The 21,151-nt window shown below is 39.9% G+C and overlaps 1 protein-coding gene across 1 annotated transcript; it reads right to left on the bottom strand.

The window, feature by feature from the left end:
- Positions 1 to 9,066: 9,066 nt before the first annotated feature.
- Positions 9,067 to 17,587, bottom strand: LOC138611759 (desmoglein-2-like protein). Its single transcript, XM_069684988.1, has 14 exons — positions 17,443 to 17,587; positions 16,483 to 16,599; positions 15,882 to 16,037; positions 15,628 to 15,769; positions 15,360 to 15,523; positions 14,954 to 15,088; positions 14,650 to 14,835; positions 14,266 to 14,534; positions 14,006 to 14,148; positions 13,689 to 13,910; positions 12,938 to 13,168; positions 12,472 to 12,599; positions 12,018 to 12,383; positions 9,067 to 11,503 (listed from the first exon to the last, which is right to left on the bottom strand). The coding sequence occupies exons 1-14, from the start codon at positions 17,500 to 17,502 to the stop codon at positions 10,499 to 10,501; spliced, it is 3,324 nt and encodes a 1,107-aa protein (XP_069541089.1). The 5' UTR covers positions 17,503 to 17,587; the 3' UTR covers positions 9,067 to 10,498.
- Between the last annotated feature and the right edge of the window lie 3,564 nt (positions 17,588 to 21,151).

Raw genomic sequence — 21,151 nt, 5'->3', positions numbered from 1 at the left:
ATAAAAGACAAGAAATACAAAAACAAACAAAAGCTAAATAATGAGTAAACCGACAGACATAAAGACAATAACAGTCACAGTGATGTGTGGATGATGCAGGACAAATCTGGTAAATCTGGAGTAGAGATCATTTTGATTAAAGACAGAGAGAAAATAAATAAATAAATAAATGAAAATAGACAAAGTAAGACGTGGTTGAGTGTTGCATGTATGGGGGAGAGTCTTGCAGGGAAAAATAGATAATAAATTCTAAACATGTTACTATAGTTATCATAGACTGTATAAAAAAAATGGACACGACAGTTCCCTAAAAGAGAAGCCAAAACATCTGGAGCGCCCCCTGCTGACTGGCTGCGGTATAGGTCATAAAGCCCGCCTCCTCCATGTTATCAGATGGGACATGAGCCAAACTATAAAATCAAAATACATGTCAAATACATTTTTCTCAAACATGGTTTCTGTCTTTTAGTTAGTTCCTATCATGCTGATTTTTCTGACAAGTTTAGTTTTAATTAGTTATGTGATGCTGTTAAAAAGATGATTGACAGCTCTGCCGATCTGTTCCGGATGAGCAGAGTAGAGGAGGAACGGCGAGAGGAAACATAACTAAAACAACAGTCAGTGAAGTTTGCATATCTGTGAACGTCTGCTTCAGACCAACACAAGAAGCTGATCTGCTGTTAAACACGCCGACATGCAGGATCTTTGCTGTTTCTTTCAGTAAGTTAATTGTGTGTTTTGGTTAGCGGAAGTGGCTACGGTGGCTCCACCCACCGATCTCCTATGCGCAGTCTCTGGCTCCAAATGACGTCACCAGCACAAGATGGCAGCGCCTGTCACAGGGGTATTTCGGCTTCAATTTTATACAATGAGAGTACATGGAGACACGTCCCGATACGTCTGTATTTCAGTGCAGGCAGCTGGCTGCTCTTCTCATATTTCCCTTCATAATAACATATAGGCCAACAATAGCCTAATATTACAACTTTATTTTCATACAATTACAACATCATTCTCAGAATATTACGACTTTATTCTCGTTTTATAACAACTACTTTTTGTAATATTACTCCCAGATAGCATCCGGATGTGGGCTACTTCAGGCAAAGATGCGACACTGGCCCAGACAAAATGGATGTTAGCCCGAAGAGGACCACATAAAAAATAGCAAATATGGCCCAAACATACAAAATGAATATGGGCCTTTTTTCGGCAAAGACGTGGTGCTATAAGCGATATGTAGTCAGGATGTGACCTTAAAGAGGCCCACGTGGGAAATGATGAATGTGGCACAAATATAAAACAAACGTGGGCTACCTTTGGCAAATTTGTGGCACAGTCGACGATACATAATCTGGGTGTGAGCCTAATGTGGCCCACATTTGAAATGGTAAATATGGCCCAATCACTGTTAAACAGTATTGGGCCTCTTTAGGAAAAGATTTGGCATTTTGAAATTCCCGCCAAAACAGCTGGTTGGGTCACTTTGACCCGACTGCTGGGTTGTTCATTTTCCCGCTCTTCAACTGGATCGATCTGGATCCTTCTCCCACAGAGGTTCAGACACAGGCTGGGCAGGATGAAATGGAAGGTTATTATTAATATTTTACCTTTATATAATAAAGCCTAAATAAGTTGTGGTAAACAGTTGATCTTTAACTCATTTCACAGTAAAAATTAAAATAAAAAATGTTTTTTATTCCTTCACATTTGTTAACTAGCTAACTAACTTGCAATTCTTTCGATGCTAGTTGCAACTTTTACAGTTGATTTAATGTTAGCTGATAACCACGTCATATGTGCATCCATTTTAAAACCTGTCCATTTAATGTGTGGCAGTCTTTATTGTTCAACTGACAACTGTGTCACGCTTACGTTAGCGAGCTGGTTAGCCAGTTTTTAAATGGAAAAACCCCGTTCCACAGACAGAAAATTAAAGATGTAATTAGTGGTTAATATTTCACTGCCCTGTCATCTGTCTAATAAGCCATTCTTCTCTTCTTACATGATTACTAAGTGAGTAATGGAAAGAAGAGATCGAGTAAGTGAACCGAAACTTTATTCTCGTAATCTCTGATTTTTTTTCTTCCTTTAATGTGGCCCCAACTCTGCGTCTTACACGGAGGCTAGATATATAAGTATAAAAAAAATCTATGTCTACAAACATTTAAAACAGAAATCTGTTTACCTCATGGCTTTATCATGAAAAAAAAAGGTTAATGTTGATGCCGCGCCCTGTTTTGCTGTGACCCACTGCCAGACTGTTTTGCAGTTGAGACTGCTGAGGAGTGGCACTTAATACTGGTACTTAATGTCTGGAAAATTGGCTCCTGCTTGTTGCATGTCATGGATAATTTGCCATGTTTTTCCCACATAAATACTCAAGTGACAGTTGAACAACGGCCTATAGATATCAGAAACAATCTGCACTTGAATACTGCAGAAGACATTTCAATCTTAACACTTTTCTTAGGCAGTAAACATCATGTCAAACTCTGCACGGTCACCATACCCCTTATCTCTCTCTCTCTCTCTCTCTCTCTCTCTCTCTCTCTCTCTCTCTGGTTGTCTGACATCTGAAATCCTGGTTAAACAAGTTTCTTCTGTAAGTTAAGTGTGGGTTTTGGTTAATGGAAGTGGCTCAACGGCTCCACCCGCCAATCTGTTATGCGCAGTCTCTGGCTCCAAATGACGTCACCATTGCAAGATAACAGCTCCTGTCACGGCAGCTTTTTTGGCTTAAATTTTGTACAGTGGGAGTACATGGAGCCACGTCGCCCATCGTACAGTCATTGGTAGTTATCATAATGATGGTAGTTATTTTGGTTTCATGATCAGGGAAAATTTGTATTTACAAAGACAAACATAATATTGAGACAATTACAAAAAAACAGAGCAGGAAAAAAAAGGTAGAGATGGTTAAGTATGTATATTACACTGGTGCATATCATGGAAAAAGAGAGATACATTATATAGCTGTTTTTTTATTTTCAGTTTCTTACAGTTGACTGATTTGTTTTAATGCACTATTTATTTTGTATCATTTACATACATTTTAAAACCTGTTAAGAAAAAGTAGGTTATACACAAAAGAATTGAATTAAAGGTCCCTTTTAAGAAAAAGGTTACAGTAGACCTTCCTGGTTGTCAGTAAAATCTGGCTACAAGCTCACAACACAAACCATAACAAAATGTTCTTTGTGAGTGGAGAACAGAGCGAAATCACTGAATTCTCAATCATGTAATAACAATGTGAAAAATCCAGAGCTTCTTATCGCACTTTACTTTTTATTTTGATATAAAATTGGAAATTCCACATGCAGAAACAAATTCATGTTAAACTTGTGCTAACAAGAATACGAGACAGACTGTTGTCTTCTTGTTGGTGGCTTTGAAAGATTGCTTTGGTAAGACTTTGGTAAGCCTTTGGCCTTCGTGCCTCTTTCAGGGTTAATTCCAAACGAAATGCCTGGGGAAAACAGCAAGAAAGAAAACAACAGCTCATTTCACCAGTTCACAGTTAAGTTACAGTTGCCAATTTTATTATTTGAGAGGTCTGATAAATGAACTGATCAATCAAACCCACAGCTTCTGCACTGTCAACATGTCAGCAAGCAAACTAATGCCAATGCAATTAATATAAGTTTGAGAAAAACAACCAGTCAAACACGGATCTGAAGAAGCAGTACGTTACAGCAAAGCAAATCTTCAGCACTTCTGATTCTACCATTATCTTGCCTTAAATTTTGAATCTGCACTGAATTACCACCCGATAGCCTGCATGAACTGAAGTCTTATTGTTACTTCAACCGTTGAAGTGACTTCCATAGACTGTTAAAGAGTCAAGACTATCATTATGCGTCATTAATTCACCAGCAACAGACATGTTTCCACACATGAGCTAACACAGGCCTTTGTAGAAACGAAAATGAGCACCTTGTGTTGTCAGATTAACCGGCAATCAGACATTCTAGCTAGCTGCTGAATCCTTCTTTCATAATGTGCACTCATGTAGTCGTGCAAACAAACTGGAAACATCACTCATAGACTTTGCAGTGATTTTTTAATTAAATAAAATTGCTACTCACCCAATCTTTAGTAAGATGGGAGTGGCTGAAGAGAAGAACGGATCCAGCCCAACATGTGCAGTTCAGGTGACATTGCTCTTCCTGAAACATAAAGAAATACCAACTGATAATGTTAGTTAAGATACTTTGGACGGCTGATTAGCAGTAAAGAGCTGTATCATAGGAACACATTATAGTTCTGTTATATTCTATTATTTTGTATTAACAGTAAAGCGCTGTCTTTGAATAAAACAGGTTAATACTGTTGAAATCCTGCTGTAAATTAACAGCAATCACTTGCAGTGATATGATGCCTATTCAAGTCTATACATACATTCTAATAGGCTACATATATAAGTATAAAAATGTCTACAAAGATTTAAATTGAACCTCATGGCTTCACCATGAAAATAAAATGTTAAAAAAAAAGGTTAGTCTTGATGCTTATTCATTTATTCAGGGCAGGTAATTAATTAACATTAATCTTGTTATATATATAAATATATATATAATATATTGTGAAACCTACACTAAGCTAAACTGTGCTTAAATAAATATAGCTCCGGCTCAAGTTGTGTTAAGCCTCCTGTGCGATCATCAATCAAGTTATACTTCACACGTCTGTATTTCAGTGCAGGCAGCTGGCTGCTCTTCTGATATTCCCTTCATAATAACATATAGGCCAACAATATTTGAAAAATTGTTTCAAACTCTGCACGGTCACCATACCCCTTTTATCTCTCTCTCTCTCTCTCTCTCTCTGTCTGGTTGTCTGACATCTAAGATCCTGGTAAAACATGTTTTTTGACTTTGTGCATCCTCTTTCAGATAACATCAAACACTTTTGAGCTTGTGGTATTGATTTTAATTCTTAATGCAAAAATGAAATCCTCAAACCAAGCACCAGCTTTGATTAAAAAGATTAAAAAGATTAAAGATAGACCTTCCTCAAACTGCTCCTTTTCTGACTTTACCCGTATTGTAAACGACTTGTGTACCAATCCATCAGGGTAACCTGATATTCTACTTTCTTTCCCTGGATTGGGACACAGCTTCAAACTGTTGGTGGTCATGTTGCATTGTGGGTAATGCCAGCATAATGTTTCTTAAAATCTGTTTCTTTCCCCCAGTTCTACACTTTACACTAATACTGTTAATTGCACACAAGTCTTGTTTTGCCTAGCCTATTACCTGAACAGTATTAGTATGGAATCCAATGCCTTTTTATGGCCGTCATATAGTCAATATCATGTGTCACGTGTTAACTACTATAAGGAGAATACTAACTCTCCTTTTACTAGTTTTACCACAAATAATCTAAATCTTTCCATCTTTATAAACACATTAGTGCAGTATATGATTCATATCAATTAACCAACAAGAAGAAAAAAGTGTACAGTGATACTGTACTCACACAGGAGAAGCAGCAGTCCCAGGAGCAGCAGCAGGATACCTGGAGCTCCGAAACCAGAAGTCTTTGTAAGGCATTTGCCACAGGTTTTAGTGTCTTTGATGCAGGTACACACAACTACGTCCATGATTTGAACAACAGAACATGACTCTGAAAATGAAAAGTGAGGCAGTTAAAAGGAAGAAGAGAAAACAACACACACATGCATGATAGGATCAACAAAGAGATGTTGCAAAGCTCTTTTGTCAACAGGTGTGGTGAAATGGAGTTCCTCATAGCTGCTTTAAAAGGTACAGGTGAATACTAAATGGGTCTAAAACTGCCTCTTTAATTTAAACCAAGAAGACCACAGTGTTTATAATCTTACCATTAAGAGGCTCCACTTTCCTTTTCCCCTTGCTCCTCTCATGAATCACAGTGAAGTCAAACGGGTCCGAATTGGGTTTTTCATCTTCGTCCTTAACGTTAAAAAAAAAGGTTAAACTTGATGCTTATTCTTTTATTCAGGGCAGGTAATGTCGTTATAAATCTGGTTCCAAGTTTTGTGAGAGGGGGTGTCATTGGAGGTAGAGACTTCTTCTGAACTTTGAAATGTTTAAAAACATTTTTTCGTTTGAAGCGTGCAGACCGTGTTCTGCTGTGACCCACTGCCAGACCACAGAAAGGCGGTTTGAATGCTCAGGAGTGGCACTTAGTACGTTTCCTGAGAAATAGGTCCTGCTCATCACATCAGGGTTTCTTGTGAACCTTTTCCCTGTCACTATAGTAAAAACTTGTTCTTGATGTAGCCGATACTGGGCCATGTTTTGCCCTGACAAATACCTTTGTGACACTTAGATAAAAGCTTGTTTCTAATTAATATAACCAGCCTCTATGACACAGAATTACTCACGCTTATATGAACAGTGGCCTTGTGTGTTTTTGGACATGTGACAGAGATGCACTGGGTCTGGGAGTAGAGATCATTTTGATTAAAGACACACAGAGAGGAAAAGTGTCGAGAAACTAAAGAAAGAAAGAAAAATAGACAAAGTAAGACGTGGTTGAGTACTGAGTGTGAGTGTGTGGGGAAGAGTAAATAAAGTAAATATAGAATAATAAATAAATTAAAGAAATGTTAATGTAGTTATCATGATGATAGTAAAGTAATATAATAGAGCTTCATATACAAAACAAATATTATGTATATATATAATATATTGTGAAACCTATTCTAAGCTAAACTGTACTATGCTTTCATGCTACCAGGTTGTTTCAGTAAATATAGCTCCGGCTCAAGTTGTGTTAAGCCTCCTGTGCAATCATCAATCAAGTTATACTTCACACGTCTGCATTTCAGTGCAGGCAGCTGGCTGCTCTTCTGATATTTCCCTTCATAATAACATATAGGCCAACAATAGCCTAAAATTTGAAACATCGTTTCAAACTCTGCACGGTCATCATACCCCTTATCTCTCTCTCTCTCTCTCTCTCTCTCTCTCTCTATCTGATCTGATTAAAAAGATTCAAAAGATGAAAGCTAGACCTTCCTCAAACTGCATGCCATCTAAAACAACTCGTTTTCTGACTTTACCTGTATTGTAAACGACTTGTGTACCAATCCATCAGGGTAACCTGATATTCTACTTTGTCTTCTTGGTTTACCTGAAGCATGGCTGAATCTGTTTTAGTCACCAACAAAGGAACCACTCATGACCTTTCTACAGAAGAATGCCTATGTTTCCTTGAAAAGCTTGAAGCAAAATCCTCTTGGCCTTTTAACCTAACTGAAGGAGGCATTTTTTTAACTGAGAAATTTGCTTCGAAAGGATTTGATGTTTCAAACCGGGGCAGACTCTGCATTTAGTGTGCCTCAATGGTTTCCATATGTACATCTAAATAAAATGTTAAATAAACTTCATTTATAAAGAGCTTTTCCAGTCTTCCAAAAACTTCATACACTTTACACTGCTTTCAACAACATATACCCATGCAGACACAGGATCACATTTTGTTCACAGTCACACTGATTGCTGTGCCTTCAGGTGTAATCTGGGGTTCGGTATCTTGCCAAAGCTCACTAGACATGGAGGAGCCTGGGATCAAATGGCTGATCTACTAGTTATTGAACAGCCCTCCATCCAGTTGGCATCAAAAAACAATTTAATTTCAACTCAACTCCTCTGCTTTTACACATCAAAGTCGTTTAAAACACCAAAGATTCTTTAAAACCTATGGAGGCTCCAGAGGGACGTCTTAACCAGACCTCTGTGGCCTGTTTCTCACGTCTGCTTCTGACTAGCAGCTAAAGGCTACATTAGCTGCAGCTAACAAAACACATCCATCCATTATCTATACCGCTTATTCTGTTCAGGGTCACGTGGGGCTGGTGCCTATCCCAGCTGTGACTGGGCGAGAGGCGTGTTACGACCTGGGCTGATCAGCAGTCAATCACATGGCGCTATACGTCACACTCCGGACAATTTACGAGTCACCAATGAACTGAGCGAGCATGTCTTTGGACTGTGGGCAAAGCCAGAGTACCTGGAGGGAACCCACGCATGACTCGAACTAGGAACCCTCTAGAATGGAGGCAACAACGCTAACCACTGGCTCTAGCAAAACACATCGGAATCCCAAGCTGTGTCCCAATCCAGGGGCTGCAGCCTTCAAAGGAGGCGGTCCACGGAGGATGTGCCATTCAAAGCCTGCGTAGACCGTTAAAGCTGAACTGAAATGAGACGGTCTGGTCTACAGAGCACTTCCTGTTTGCTTCACCAGCTGTTCCCGCCCTTACCGTTGTGTCACCAAACGTCTCTCCTGTCGCCTAGCAAAAGGTAGCTAGCGGGCTAACTAGCTAGCATAAGTGATGTCACATAACTTATAACCCATTATTTTAAAGATAATTAGTTTCAAGGGCCCTTTCGTTTTTCTTTAAACATGTGTAACGGTAGCTATTCGATTGACCAATACCAAATACTTTTACATTTAAAAGTGTCCTTGGCCGCGCAAGAGTCCGCTTTCTGGTTTTAATTGTCGCGCAATAAATCTCAGGATACGTTGGGCCGCGAAGGGTGCACCCGATGGATCCTTCATGTCCTGGGAAAAGGAGGACACATTTGTCTGCTGCATCTGAAGGAGCCTTCGAACTGGGACCGCCTTCAACGCACCGCTGATGCGTAATCGGCCTTCAAATACGTCCTTCGAAGGATGCAGCCCCTGGATTTGCATACAGTCACAACAATAACTGTGTGTTCTTCACAAGTACTTGTGAAAATACTAACTTGCTTAAAAGTTTACAGATTGTTTTGGTAGAAAAGTGAAATTGCATTTTAAACATTTTGATGATCAATTTCAAACCCAGTATTTCAGACTAGTTTACAAAGCACTCAAGGATGCATCTGTTTGAATGTCAATTTGAGTTTATTTGTATGTCGTCCTCAAAGTTAGATAAATGAAACATTCAAAATTGTGTCTGTAAATGTGTTCACCAGATACACGTAGGTGTGCACGGTCATTTTATGTTTCCAGTTACATGTGTAAACTGAAATCTGCAGTTTATTTGATAAACTATTAAATATTAAGTAGGCTATTATGAAATGTCATAATATGTGTGTGGCTGATGTTAAATGCTTAATTTGTATTGTAATGTGCTGCATCATGTTTTTATATAATCTATAAAATGTCATATAACTTAGAGTGGAAAAAAAAGGGTTATGACAGCTTTTTTCCTATTCCATTTTATTATGACAGAATGTGCAAAAATAAAAAACGTTTTCATTATCAAGTACAATACTGCTTCATTAATACACTAGCTCACTGCTCATAAGCATTTTATACTTCGCCCATACAGATTAGTAGAAATTAGGGATTAAACACGTATAAACCAATATCCAAAACAGCGTTATCAAACAGCGACACTCCACCAAATGTTTCAGTGCTTGCAAAGCTCATTCCTGTTTATTCTGCATCCCACAATACTCAAATCATACGACTTTAACACCCAAAAACAAACACACAATAACAGCAACAAAATAAAAATCACTCTGGTAATTATGACACCATATACATCTGTAAAAAAAAAAAAAAAAAGGGACATTATTCTATTGTACATAATTTTTACATCTTTGGCACTTTGGAGTTAACACCTGGATTATTATAAAGGTACAAATTACAAACAAACACAGATTTTGTAGAAACAATAAAAAAGTGCAACAATATACTGGAGAAGTTGTGGAGTATTGTCTTATTTGGTTTGCAGTCTGTAATGACTGCTTCTCAAGACTAACCACTTACAGAATAATTACAGTATACTTATATTTTAACCAGATTTTATGCAAATAACTGGGATCAGGAGTCTAGATGAGTGCTAGTAGATTATAGCTGTAAGGGTTTAATAAGAGTTATGAACAGTTGTAGCCTCCAGTAATATAAGCCAGCTCCAGTTCTCTTCATTTCCCAGCCTGGTAATCTTCTTGTTTGTATTTTACTGTATTTTTAGACGGGATAGGCAGGTTTACACTGTCAGACTGACTTGGTGATTTTTGTTTTGTTTACTTTGGTGGTTCCTGCCCTAAGGCCTTGCTAGTTTTGTACCTGAAACAAACACAGGGATTTAAGGGCTATCATTTGGAGCCTAACCGAGCATTTTGGAAGCAGAAACAGAGGAGGTTTGTTTTCCCTCTGCTGGGATTGGTTCTAAAGAAGTCATGCAATGCGTCTTAAAATCTGCTTCTTTCCCCCAGTTCTACACTTTACACTAATACTGTTAATTGCACACAAGTCTTGTTTTGCCTAGCCTATTACCTGAACAGTATTAGTACGGAATCCAATGCCTTTTATGGCCGTCATATAGTCAATATCATGTGTTAACTACTATAAGGAGAATACTAACTCTCCTTTTACTAGTTTTACCACAAATAATCTAAATCTTTCCATCTTTATAAACACATTAGTGCAGTATATTTAAGTATACTGAAACATACTCGAATATGTATCGACGAGTTCAACATTTCTGGATATGCTCAACAAAGAGGTTTCTTTACGTGAATGCACTAGATTCCGCATTCCTCTCAGTCACCGACACCTTCTTATGTTGCACAACCACTCTCTGGCTCCCCTGCACCTTTGGTGTTGCTGCCATGAGGATGTCCTCGTGTGACCCTGCAGAACCACGTGAGCCCATTGAAAAAGTTTTAAACTGCACGCCCTGACCTCTGACCTCCACACCCTGCTCTGTAGACCCGTGTCCTGTCTGAACAAAGCCCTGCGCTAAGTGTGCAACCTGCTCGCCTCCTGAAGCCCCGTTCTCCACCACCAACACCTTCCTGGACCTGGACGTGGTTCCTTGTGAAAGGCCTTGTGCTACGTTCCCTGTCACTCCATTTCCTACCTGCCTATTTACAAGAACCACACCCTGGGGACCTTGCATGCCACCAACCTGCACCAGCCCCTGACCAAGCCCAACATGGCCAACTTGACTCACTGCCTGCTGGGTGCCGGACACTAGCACCATTTGTGGCTTTGGTTCGACTACATACATGGGCATGGGCATGGGCTGGGCAGCGTAGTACATCGTGGGCTGCTGTACAAGCACTGTCTGAGTGGGAATCACATACTTGTCCTGGACATGTATCTTGGGGAGCGTGGCTGAACTACCAGCGATTAACTCATTCTGGATGAAGGTGGAGGATCCAGAGGCTACATTGGAGGTGTTGAGGGTGTTGATATTGACGCGATCCCTGCCACTGATGGTGTCTATGTGAGTGTGGGTGTGTGAGTGGGAGGAAGGCCTGACAGGAGACAATGGCCTGAACGGAGGGACAGAAACACCTGAATCCACAGTGTCAGCCACCAAGGTCGACCCCCGACAAATCTTAGCCAAGGTTTGGAATTTAGGCCCAAGGTCATCGAGGAAGGCAAGGTCGTCATCGTTCTCGAGGATGCTGCAGCAGCCGACAGAACCTGCTGGGGACTCCTGACCCTCGTAGTCATAGATCTGCAGAGCATCTTTCTGCAGGGACTGCTGCACAGCATGTTCGGATTTCTGCAAACAAAAAGCAATTTCTAAGAATTAAATGTATCTCCATATATTTACGTATTTTATTCAGTTTTTCGTTGCGTATCTGTGGGTGTATACCAAGTAACAGTCCTGAATTGTCTTACTCTGTCTTTCTCAGTCAATGGTCTTCACTCGTGGGAAAATTATGCAATATTTAAAAGCGTTTACTCAGTTTCTGCTGCCTTATTAAGTGCTTTGTGTGTGTGCAGTGTGAAGTGAGGGTGGGGCAGGGTTATTTGGTGTGAAGCACCTTGTCTTGCATAAACTTGAATGAAAAGTGTGGTACAATTAGGTAATAATGATAGTGTGATGAAGATTGTACTTGTCCTAACACACCTGATAGACCGGGGATAACCTGTATGAGAGCTACACTACAGCTACACACAGATATAATCTGGGGCCAATCTTTTATAATGAGTTTCAGCTAAGGCTCACTTTAAATTATTGACTGTATAAAAAACAAATTTAAATTCATCAAACTGAGATTTGAATAACTTACACTTAGATAATAATCCCCGAGGAATTGATGAGATAGAGCCATCCCATCAGAGGCCCCAGTTGTGTACTGGGAGTAATGATGTTGATGTCCACTCATCGTCCCAGAATGAATATCTTCCTTGTTGTATGAATAGTTGTGAAATAAGTCAGCTGCATAAATGGAACCGCCTGCAGTTGCTCCTCCACCTGTTGGCCCTCCACCTGTTGGCCCTCCACCTGTTGACCCTCTACCTGTTGACCCTCTACCTGTTGCTCCTCTACCTGTTGTTCCTACACCTGATGCCATTCCGTATTTAATCGTGTCTCCTCGGTGTAGCTCTTTTACGCCAGCATCAACTTCCACGGGGACGGTGAGAAGAGGATATTGCTGTGAGAAAAATGTGACAGATGCAAAGTCTATTAACAACAATATCGTATAAGATTCTTTCACATCAAGACCGCACTAATCAAAGTACCTTATCTTCCCCCTGACCCTCGGTGTGATATGAGATCAGCTGTTGTTTTGTATCGATTGGGATGTCCTTGAAATTGCCACCACCACCAGCACCTCCACACAGGCAGAACAACAGCAGAAGGGGCACCACTAAAAAAAACATATTTGACACAATGTCAACAAGAAATTCGAATAAACTCAAATAAAATGCATACAGATGAGGTTAAATAAAGCTGTCTGTAAATATGCTAATTACTTAAATTCAACAAAGGGATTTAAGCTATGGCCAGAAAGTACCAACTAATTGTTTAATGCATCCTAGAGTCATGATCTGCCTTATTCAAAAACTATAAACGACCCACCCATTAATTATTCTTAATCTCTCCAAGCATGCTACAACATGTCTGCTCGGGCAACCTTCTTGGGAGAAGTTCATGATTCATATTAACCAACAAGAAGAAAAAAGTGTACAGTGATGCTGTACTCACACAGGAGAAGCAGCAGTCCCAGGAGCAGCAGCAGGATACCTGGAGCTCCGAAACCAGAAGTCTTTGTAAGGCGTGTGCCACAGGTTTTAGTGCCTTTGATGCAGGTACACACAACTACGTCCATGACTTGAACATCAGCACATGACTTTCCCTGCTGGTCTTTGATATCCACTGCCACTTTGTAAGTCCCCGGCCACAAGTTTCCTTCGCTTCGCAGAATGGCTGCAGTTCCTGAAGTGAGATAAAATCCACATTTTAAAAAGTGCTTTGGACTTTAAACGAGGATCAACATTAAGATTTCATGGTAGGAAAATGCTCAACAGCAGGGGCTTGAACAGTAATGTGCAGTGCAAAGATGAAGAATGAATGCAGCAGAAAAAGAGTTCAGCGCTTTACGAGGAGTTTAACTGGTTATCAAACTGGCTTAATCAAATATTGATGCCTCTGGATGTAATGCCTGTCACCGCTGTCACCTGGTCAGATTCCTACATGTGATTTACAGCTTCCAGAACCAAACAGTCTTTGTTTTTCACAGTGAGAGAAATGTGAGGCAGATAAAAGAAGGCAGAGAGAACAATACACACATTTGCATGATAGGATCAACAAAGAGATGTTGCAAAGCTCTTTTGTCAACAGGTGTGGTGAAATGGAGTTCCTCATAGTTGCTTTAAAAGGTACAGGTGAATACTAAATGGGTCTAAAACTGCCTCTTTAATTTAAACCAAGAAGACCACAGTGTTTATAATCTTACCATTAAGAGGCTCCACTTTCCATTTGCCCTTGCTCCTCTGATGACTCACAGTGAAGTCAAACGGGTCCGAATTGGGTTTTTCATCTTTGTCTTTAGCTGTGACGTAGATGACTTCATCCTCTAGGCACATGGTGTGAACTTTCGTGGTCACTTCGGGACAGTGATCATTAAAGTCCTCCACCTGGATGGCTATGGTCCCTGTGGCAGTTTTTGAGGGACTATCTGAAAACCAGGCGCAAAAAGAGATCAATATTAAACAGTTAATGAATCGCAGTAGCCATTAAGAAAATAATAACTGCAATTTTTACAGAGCTCACCATTAGTGATGCAGATAATTCGGGCGTAATAAGTTCCATTGATCAAGAACTTGGACTCTCTGTCCGGAATTTTATTCAGCCTGATATCTGCTGTCTTTTCATCAATAATTAACCAGTCGTCATCATCACGGAGCTTGGCATACCTATAATTATGAAAATCCATGTATAAAAGGTCAGAAAATGCAATTACATCAATAAACAGACATGTAGAGATATCTTTACCTCTCTGTTTAGTAACATGCTTCACTCTGTGGCCTTACCTTACATTGGTGGCTGTTGTTAGCGTGTCGCCGTCGATAGCAGCATACCTGGAGATGACTTTGTGGAGGTGGCTGACAGAGTATTCCTCAGAGATATTTACCACTTTGATACTGGGTTGGAAACGGGGGCCTTCCTTCTGATTGACGACATTGATTGTAACAGGGTAGGAATTTGAGGTTACGACATGGCTGGAGCCAAAATTGTAGGCTGCTTTGTTGGAAACAGCCACCTTCAGGTTGAGCACCTTCATCATCTCATAGTCCAAAGCCTGCAGATTCAGGAAATGAAGATCGCATTAGTCTTTGTAGTGTTTGTTCAATCACACACTTTCATTTGACCGTTTACAAGTTAAGTCTATCAAGAAGAGAGCACACTTTTTTTACCTTGTTAATCATGATAATTCCCTCGTTGGTCTTAGAATCAGTGGTGATGGTGAAATATCCTCCCTCATTCCCTGAAATGATTTGATAGACAGCCAGCCAGTTGTCAGTGTGAATCAGATCCCTGTCCAGGGCTTGGATCCTCATCACTTCCACATTGACAGTGTTCTCCTGCACACTCCCTACGTACTGCAGATTAAACACACACACCATGAGTTGCCTTAAAACAGCTGTTTAAAATGATTATAGTTTTATTATCAATTAAAAAGAATAGAAATCTAGGTTGTTGTTATTGTGTCAAACCTACTGATTCTTTTTCCAGGGTTGGGACGTTGTCATTTATGTCCTTAAGTCTGATCTCAATTTCTGCTGTTCCTGAGTTTCCATTTGGTCTTCCATCCAAGTCTGAGGCTTTTATAATCAGCTTGTATGTATCTTTTCTCTTTAAAAAGAAAAGATCAGCAACACAATGCAGTGATCAATACATTTTATTTGTTTAGTTTCTGGTAAAATGTGCTACTTCTATCTGTGGCGTTTGTGGTGGAAAAGAAGACTTAACGTGATGATTCTGGATACAAATAAAAGTTACACTTGCAGTGTGAAAGTGGTGATTCACGGTGCAATGCAGATCTTACAGCGGTTTGATAAGAAGAAAGTTTCCCCATCAAATATAAGAAGTTGTGCAACACAGCAAGTAGTCAGAGGTGCCTCACCTCTCTATCAAGAGTGTTCTGCCGAACCATGACCTCCCCAGTCTGAGAGTTCATGTAGAACATGCCCTCGGTGTTGCTCTGCTGCACAATGCTGTAACTGATCTTGGAGTTGAGTGTGTTCTCTTGATCATTATCAGTGGCGTTGACTTTCATCACAACAACACCTAGAAATCACCAAAGCAAATAAAACAATAAATAAGTTGGTGATTAAAAGTTAAAAACAAATACTTTACTATTTTAAAGGTATACTGTAGATGTATTAAAGTACCTGTTGAACTCGCTTCATTGACATATCCGACTTGATGTGCTGTAATGACTGGTATGCAGTCATTTTCATCCTTAACAGTAATATTGAGTGGGATATCCTTTTCAGCTATTGTCCCGTCAGTGTATGTAGCTCTACCGTTTAACTATAAAAAGAGACACAACAACTTCTTTGACATTTATGTACAGTGTACACAGCTTTAGGGTTTGGCTGTAGATGCTACATATGTCACACACAGGATGTATAATTGCTCTTACACGATAGTAGGCGATCTCCTCTCGGTCCAGAATGGAATAGATTTTCACAAACCCGGTGTTAGGGTCGATACCAAAAACACCTTTAGGGGGCAGGTCAACACCTTTCCCCGACAGACTGTATATTATCTTTGTGAAGTTCTCCTTATCAGAGCGGATCTGAAAAGAAATACACAAACAAAATGCATTCACTGATCGGATAATCTATCATTAACAAGGTAAATTAAAAAGAAAGCTTATTTATTGCAAGTTTTTACAATAACATGAAGTGTATAACCAACAGTCAGCATGGCTCGGATCCTAACACCTAAAAGCTGGCAGAGATATGAAAAAAGATAAGCTGCATGAAATACAGGTGCGGTTTTGTAATATCAGAACACGGATGTGTTCATTGTCAGGTAGTGTCTTAACTGGCTCATTTGAAATGTAGAAGTTAGCCAGTATCTGAGGAGCTGTTCTCATTAACTCTCTGTGCAAGCTAGTCTTTGAGAAAAACGCAGGTTGTCTGAGGGTAAACCCAGTGCGCTGAAGTCACTCTCGACTCGACACTGATGTCAATATTTTAAAGAGATTTTAAAAAGAAAGAGAACAAAAAAGTACACACTCTAGCGATGTGGCTCTGCCCAGTGTAATCATGGTTCTCCCACAGCTGTCTGGGAGCGAGGATCCACTCTCTTTTCTTCCTGAGGAAACCCTTTCCTTCTGCGCTCACAAGAAAAAGCTGCAGGTGAACAAGTGGGAGGAAAAAGTGAGCATAATAAATGAGTAATAAATACAAAAGCATATGGCATAGATGGATAGATGTACGTTATTGATCCCAAACTGGGAAATCGTGGCTTTACAGCAGCAGGTAATCAAAGCGACTACAGCGCAGGAGAAAATAAATACACAGTAAAAATAACCCTAACACTAGAAGAAGGAATAACTTCAGCTATATTAATCATAAAGATAAACTTACATATATCTAAATATAAATATATCTGAAAAGTAAACCTACTCAAGTAAATCTAAATATTGTTGCCCCTGACTTATTCACACTTGGCATTGGTTTGCACATTACCTCCTTTACATCATGACATCATTGGGAATATCAGGATTTTGCATTACATACAAAATGTGTGCACACAGCAAATTCATAATTTTATTATTGTAAATAAATAAATACCCTGTCAATAAATAAAAAAAACTGTACACACGATTGGGATTTTTTTTCTTTCATCATCCATGTTACATCTCAATTGTCTCAAAACTTTGTTTCGTGCCTCTTAACTTTTACCCACATCCGCTAATCCGGGAAATAATTACGGAAAGCTGCTTTGATGGGAGATGATATAAAGAAAAAGCTGTTCCGTGACCTTCCAGCACAATACACGAGTGTCCGTGTAACTAGAAACTGCGCATTAACTTTTTATACGGACACGACGGTGTAATTTATGCTACACGCTTGAAGGTATAACGGGTTTAACATCCCACCAAAGAGCCACACCTGTTTACGGAGGTTTATTTTACACACGATAATATACACCAAACAATATGAAGCACACACACAGAGTCGGTTCCTTACCGTTATGAAGAACGCCAGTAGAATAAAAGGCAGCCTGCCTTTAATCAGCAGTGGAGTCATGTCGGCTACAAGTAAAACAAACTTATTAATCCTCCCGTTGAAGTGAACTCCCGGGAAGTCGACACAAACTGTAGTCTATCGTTGGTTTCGTACAGACTTTGACCCTTTGGAGGGAAGGGACTTTTACAGCAATAGGCGGCTCCTCCCTGTGTTTGATTGCTCACAGGCGACTGCTGATAACAGGCGGAGAAAGGGAGGTATTATGTCCTCCTGTGCATAGCTGTAATACTTGTGCTCAGCAGCCTATTGTCTCTAACTCGGGAGAAGAAAAGTAGACTACACTGAGGGGGAATCGCTCAGAACTGGCAACAAAACATGCCCAAACCTCACAGACGTAAAAGTATTAAGGTTTCTTTGACCGGAAATGTGTGAAACAGTGATTTTGTGGATAAAAACATTGCTTAACAATAACACAAAATGTCCATATTAAATTTACAGAATGGGGTGTAGTCTACTATTTATTTATGACTTTGATATTAACTTAAAAAAAGTACTGGAGCCTCTTTAGACCAACTTTGTCACTCATGTGTAAAACATGACACGCACTTGTCAAATTCCATTTTCTGGATTCATCAGCGCTCAAGTTTTCACTCCCCATGTCCAAAGGTGTGTCAGGGAGGAAGTGTATCAGTTTTATCTTGTCTGATAAGGCCATTCGTTTGAGTGAAGGTATTATGGTGGATCAGTTTGTCAGTATAACTCATGTTTCACTGGATTTCCGCACCGTCGGTGTCTGTGAAGTGTCAGTGTTTTCCTTGACATATAGGGTGAGAGTGATTGCTTTACTCTTCATAGGCTTTATCTGCATCTAACAGTAATAGGAGCACAAAGGTGAATGGGTGGTTTCAATGACACACTGCGAGAGATGGCATGATAGAGTTGTACGTCAGACAAAGAAATACAGAGTGAAATAAACATATGTGATGCATGAGTAGAGCTACAAACATTCTTAGTCAATGTTAAAAAAAAATGTAAGTCAACACAGATTTGACAGAGATGATTAAAATGTTGATTGGAGATCCACTTTATAAGTGTTTAGCGCATTCTTGAAATGCAGCAGAGCGAGTCTGTTACCAAACATGACACCTGAGCAGGGCGTGTCAAATTTCTGTCCAGTTAAAGTGACCAAACAGCTTTTGTAGGATGCAACATTTCAGTGTCAACAAAGGTCCATGCACCACCTGCTACTGGTGTGGCCATTCTGACAGTCTACTAAATGTATACATACTTATAACTATTAAACTATTAAAGTTTATTTGAAGGATGAACCCCTTGAGATGAGCCATCTCGTTTCAAGGGGGTCCCTTTACATATTTGTAGACGTCTGATGACACAATGGAGATACATCATTTGAACTTCTCAAATAAAAGCAAGAGCAGGTTGTTTGAAGATGATTGCCTTAAAGAGATGAAAAGAGGTTATAGATCTTATTGAACTGGGCAGATGGAGCTTTAAATTTAAAAGCAAAACGCCCAATTTCTTTATAATCGTGCTATTTATCAGACCAAATCAAACCAGTACAGTTGAACAACTGTTGGTAGACTTGAGAGCTGGTTAAGAAAAGCAGTCAGATCTACAATATTTATTATTATTTATCATTATTTTTCGAGTGCAGGTGCCTTCAAACTAATGCATTCTTCCATGACAGCTCCTCAATAAACTCCATCTTCATTGTGTCGTCTTGTTTTTGTTGAAACGCTTGGGCAGAGTTTCAACAACTTTTTGTGGAAGCTGTGGCTTGGAATGCTGTCAAATTGTATTGTGTTTTATTGAGAGGTGCTTCTAACTTCTTGACCTCTTTATTTATATCAATAAGGACAAACTCCTCTTACAACATCGCAATAGAATTAAAAAGCAAATGATATGGCTGAGTAAACTTAAGTAGGCCATGTCTAAACATACTTAAACATGACATGTTTATTGGATTTTGTGGTAGGCTCTTCCAGATAGCTGTGCCAAACAAAGCTAACTAACCTGATTACTATAATGCTTCATAATGTTTGGTATCATGCGTGTCTGCATTAAAACGCACAAACTAATGATCACATAGCTATTACTCACACGGTTCTCCAAACAGACAGCAGTGAGCAATTTGTCTCACCCGAATACGAACCATCACACATGACGTGAATGCCCCACCCTGCCTCCTCCCGCTGGCGCTCATCCAGCGGGCGTGGAGTGACAGGTGGAGCAGTTGAATTCGGGACAATCACAAAACTTCCTTACCCCCGGGGTTATAGATGTCGCTGTCGTCAAGCGTCTGCTGTCGCAACTTTAAAACGTGCTGTCTAGTAAAACATCTGTCATGAGCCCTCTGGCACTTCCTAAGAATGCATACACCCGATATTTGCATAGATTTCACAACACTGATACACCTGTTGAACCTGGGAAGATAATAAAAAAACAGATTTGTCAAATGAACAAGCTACAATACAATGCAATTTAATTCACGCACTATAATGACGTCAGGTTATTTTGTAGACAACCTATTTGAATACTGAAATTATTGCTTAAGAGACTTCCAGACAAAATGAATAAGCTCTGACCTTCTCCAAACATTACTACTCAGCAGAAAGGTTATTAGGTAATGTTCTGGTTATATTGTAATTCATACTAATGCTATAAATGGACAGTGTGGGAGGGAGGGCTCAGGCATTGTGTTTCAAACAAGGCTTTATCTGTTCAAACTTACACCATGTACTCTGTCCAAACATGAACACCCAACAGATAATTCACTTTCATTTTAGCTTGGGAGTGACAGGAGTTAATTCACTGTTAGGGCTCCGAGCCCCAAGAGCCTTTCATTATCCACGCCCTTGACTCACAGCAGCAACTCAGTCTTCCTGACATTTTTCTCACCTTTCCTGTTGCAGCCTGACTTCCCCTTGCAGTCATAAACAACATCTACTCCATTACAGTCCATCCAAACTGGACGTAATGTGATAAAGGACACAGGCCACAGAGTTAGTGGCCCTGACAGCTCTCACTTTTTATCAGTAGTTTATAGAGATAGTGAATGCTTCGCTGTGGGAGCAGAGCCTCCCCCGCAACCAGGCTTCATTCAGCACACATTCCTGTGGCACTAAGTGCGGATCCCAATTCTGTTCCTCCGAGCAGAATGCTTCAGTGGAGCTGAGAGGAGAGAGGAGGGGCAGGCAGGGGTCAATCTCCTGGGAGAGGCTTCTTGGAGCAGATACTTTTGAGAAAGACAGACAAACAAGTCATTATATTATGCATAAGATGGTTGTAAAGCATGGACCCTTTACCTTTGTGGCTTAGAAAGCCAATAGCACCTGCTTTGTCAGTAGAAGTCCATATAATGTTCCTGTAAGGCATTATAGTGGTTAAATAGGCATTTGTATCTAGAATGGTACAACAATGACTCAATTCAAAATTAGTTTTAATGTCTTGAAACTGTCTGAAAATATTTAAATTAGCTGGACGAATGCTTCCCCCTGCTGGCATAATATATTGGCCAACATTTAGGAATGTACTTGTTCAGCACGACAGCAGCACATATCTCACAGTGAGCTCTGCCCTGAAGGTGCTTCGCCTGCCTCCCTGCTCTTTCAGGGAAGTTCACAGGCTGGGTGGGGCAGCAAAAGGTGTGTCTACATTTTTTATTGACTCACCGTCGGTAGCGGCTGAT

The sequence above is a fragment of the Semicossyphus pulcher genome, unplaced genomic scaffold (assembly GCF_022749685.1).
Source record: "Semicossyphus pulcher isolate SPU_LCO1_2020_fin unplaced genomic scaffold, fSemPul1.0.p SCAF_7, whole genome shotgun sequence".
NCBI lineage: Eukaryota > Metazoa > Chordata > Actinopteri > Labriformes > Labridae > Semicossyphus > Semicossyphus pulcher.
Note: the sequence above shows the minus strand (reverse complement) of the source record. Positions and strands in the feature narration are given on the sequence as shown.

Excerpts from the sequence above, each read along its gene's own strand:
- LOC138611759 (XM_069684988.1), bottom strand. The coding sequence starts at position 17,502 with ATGACTCCACTGCTGATTAAAGGCAGGCTGCCTTTTATTCTACTGGCG. Across the intron at positions 14,535-14,649 it reads GAATTATCATGATTAACAAG|GCTTTGGACTATGAGATGAT; the intron begins GTAAAAAAAGTG and ends CTGAATCTGCAG. Across the intron at positions 12,600-12,937 it reads GGGACTGCTGCTTCTCCTGT|TGGTGCCCCTTCTGCTGTTG; the intron begins GTGAGTACAGCA and ends TGTTTTTTTTAG.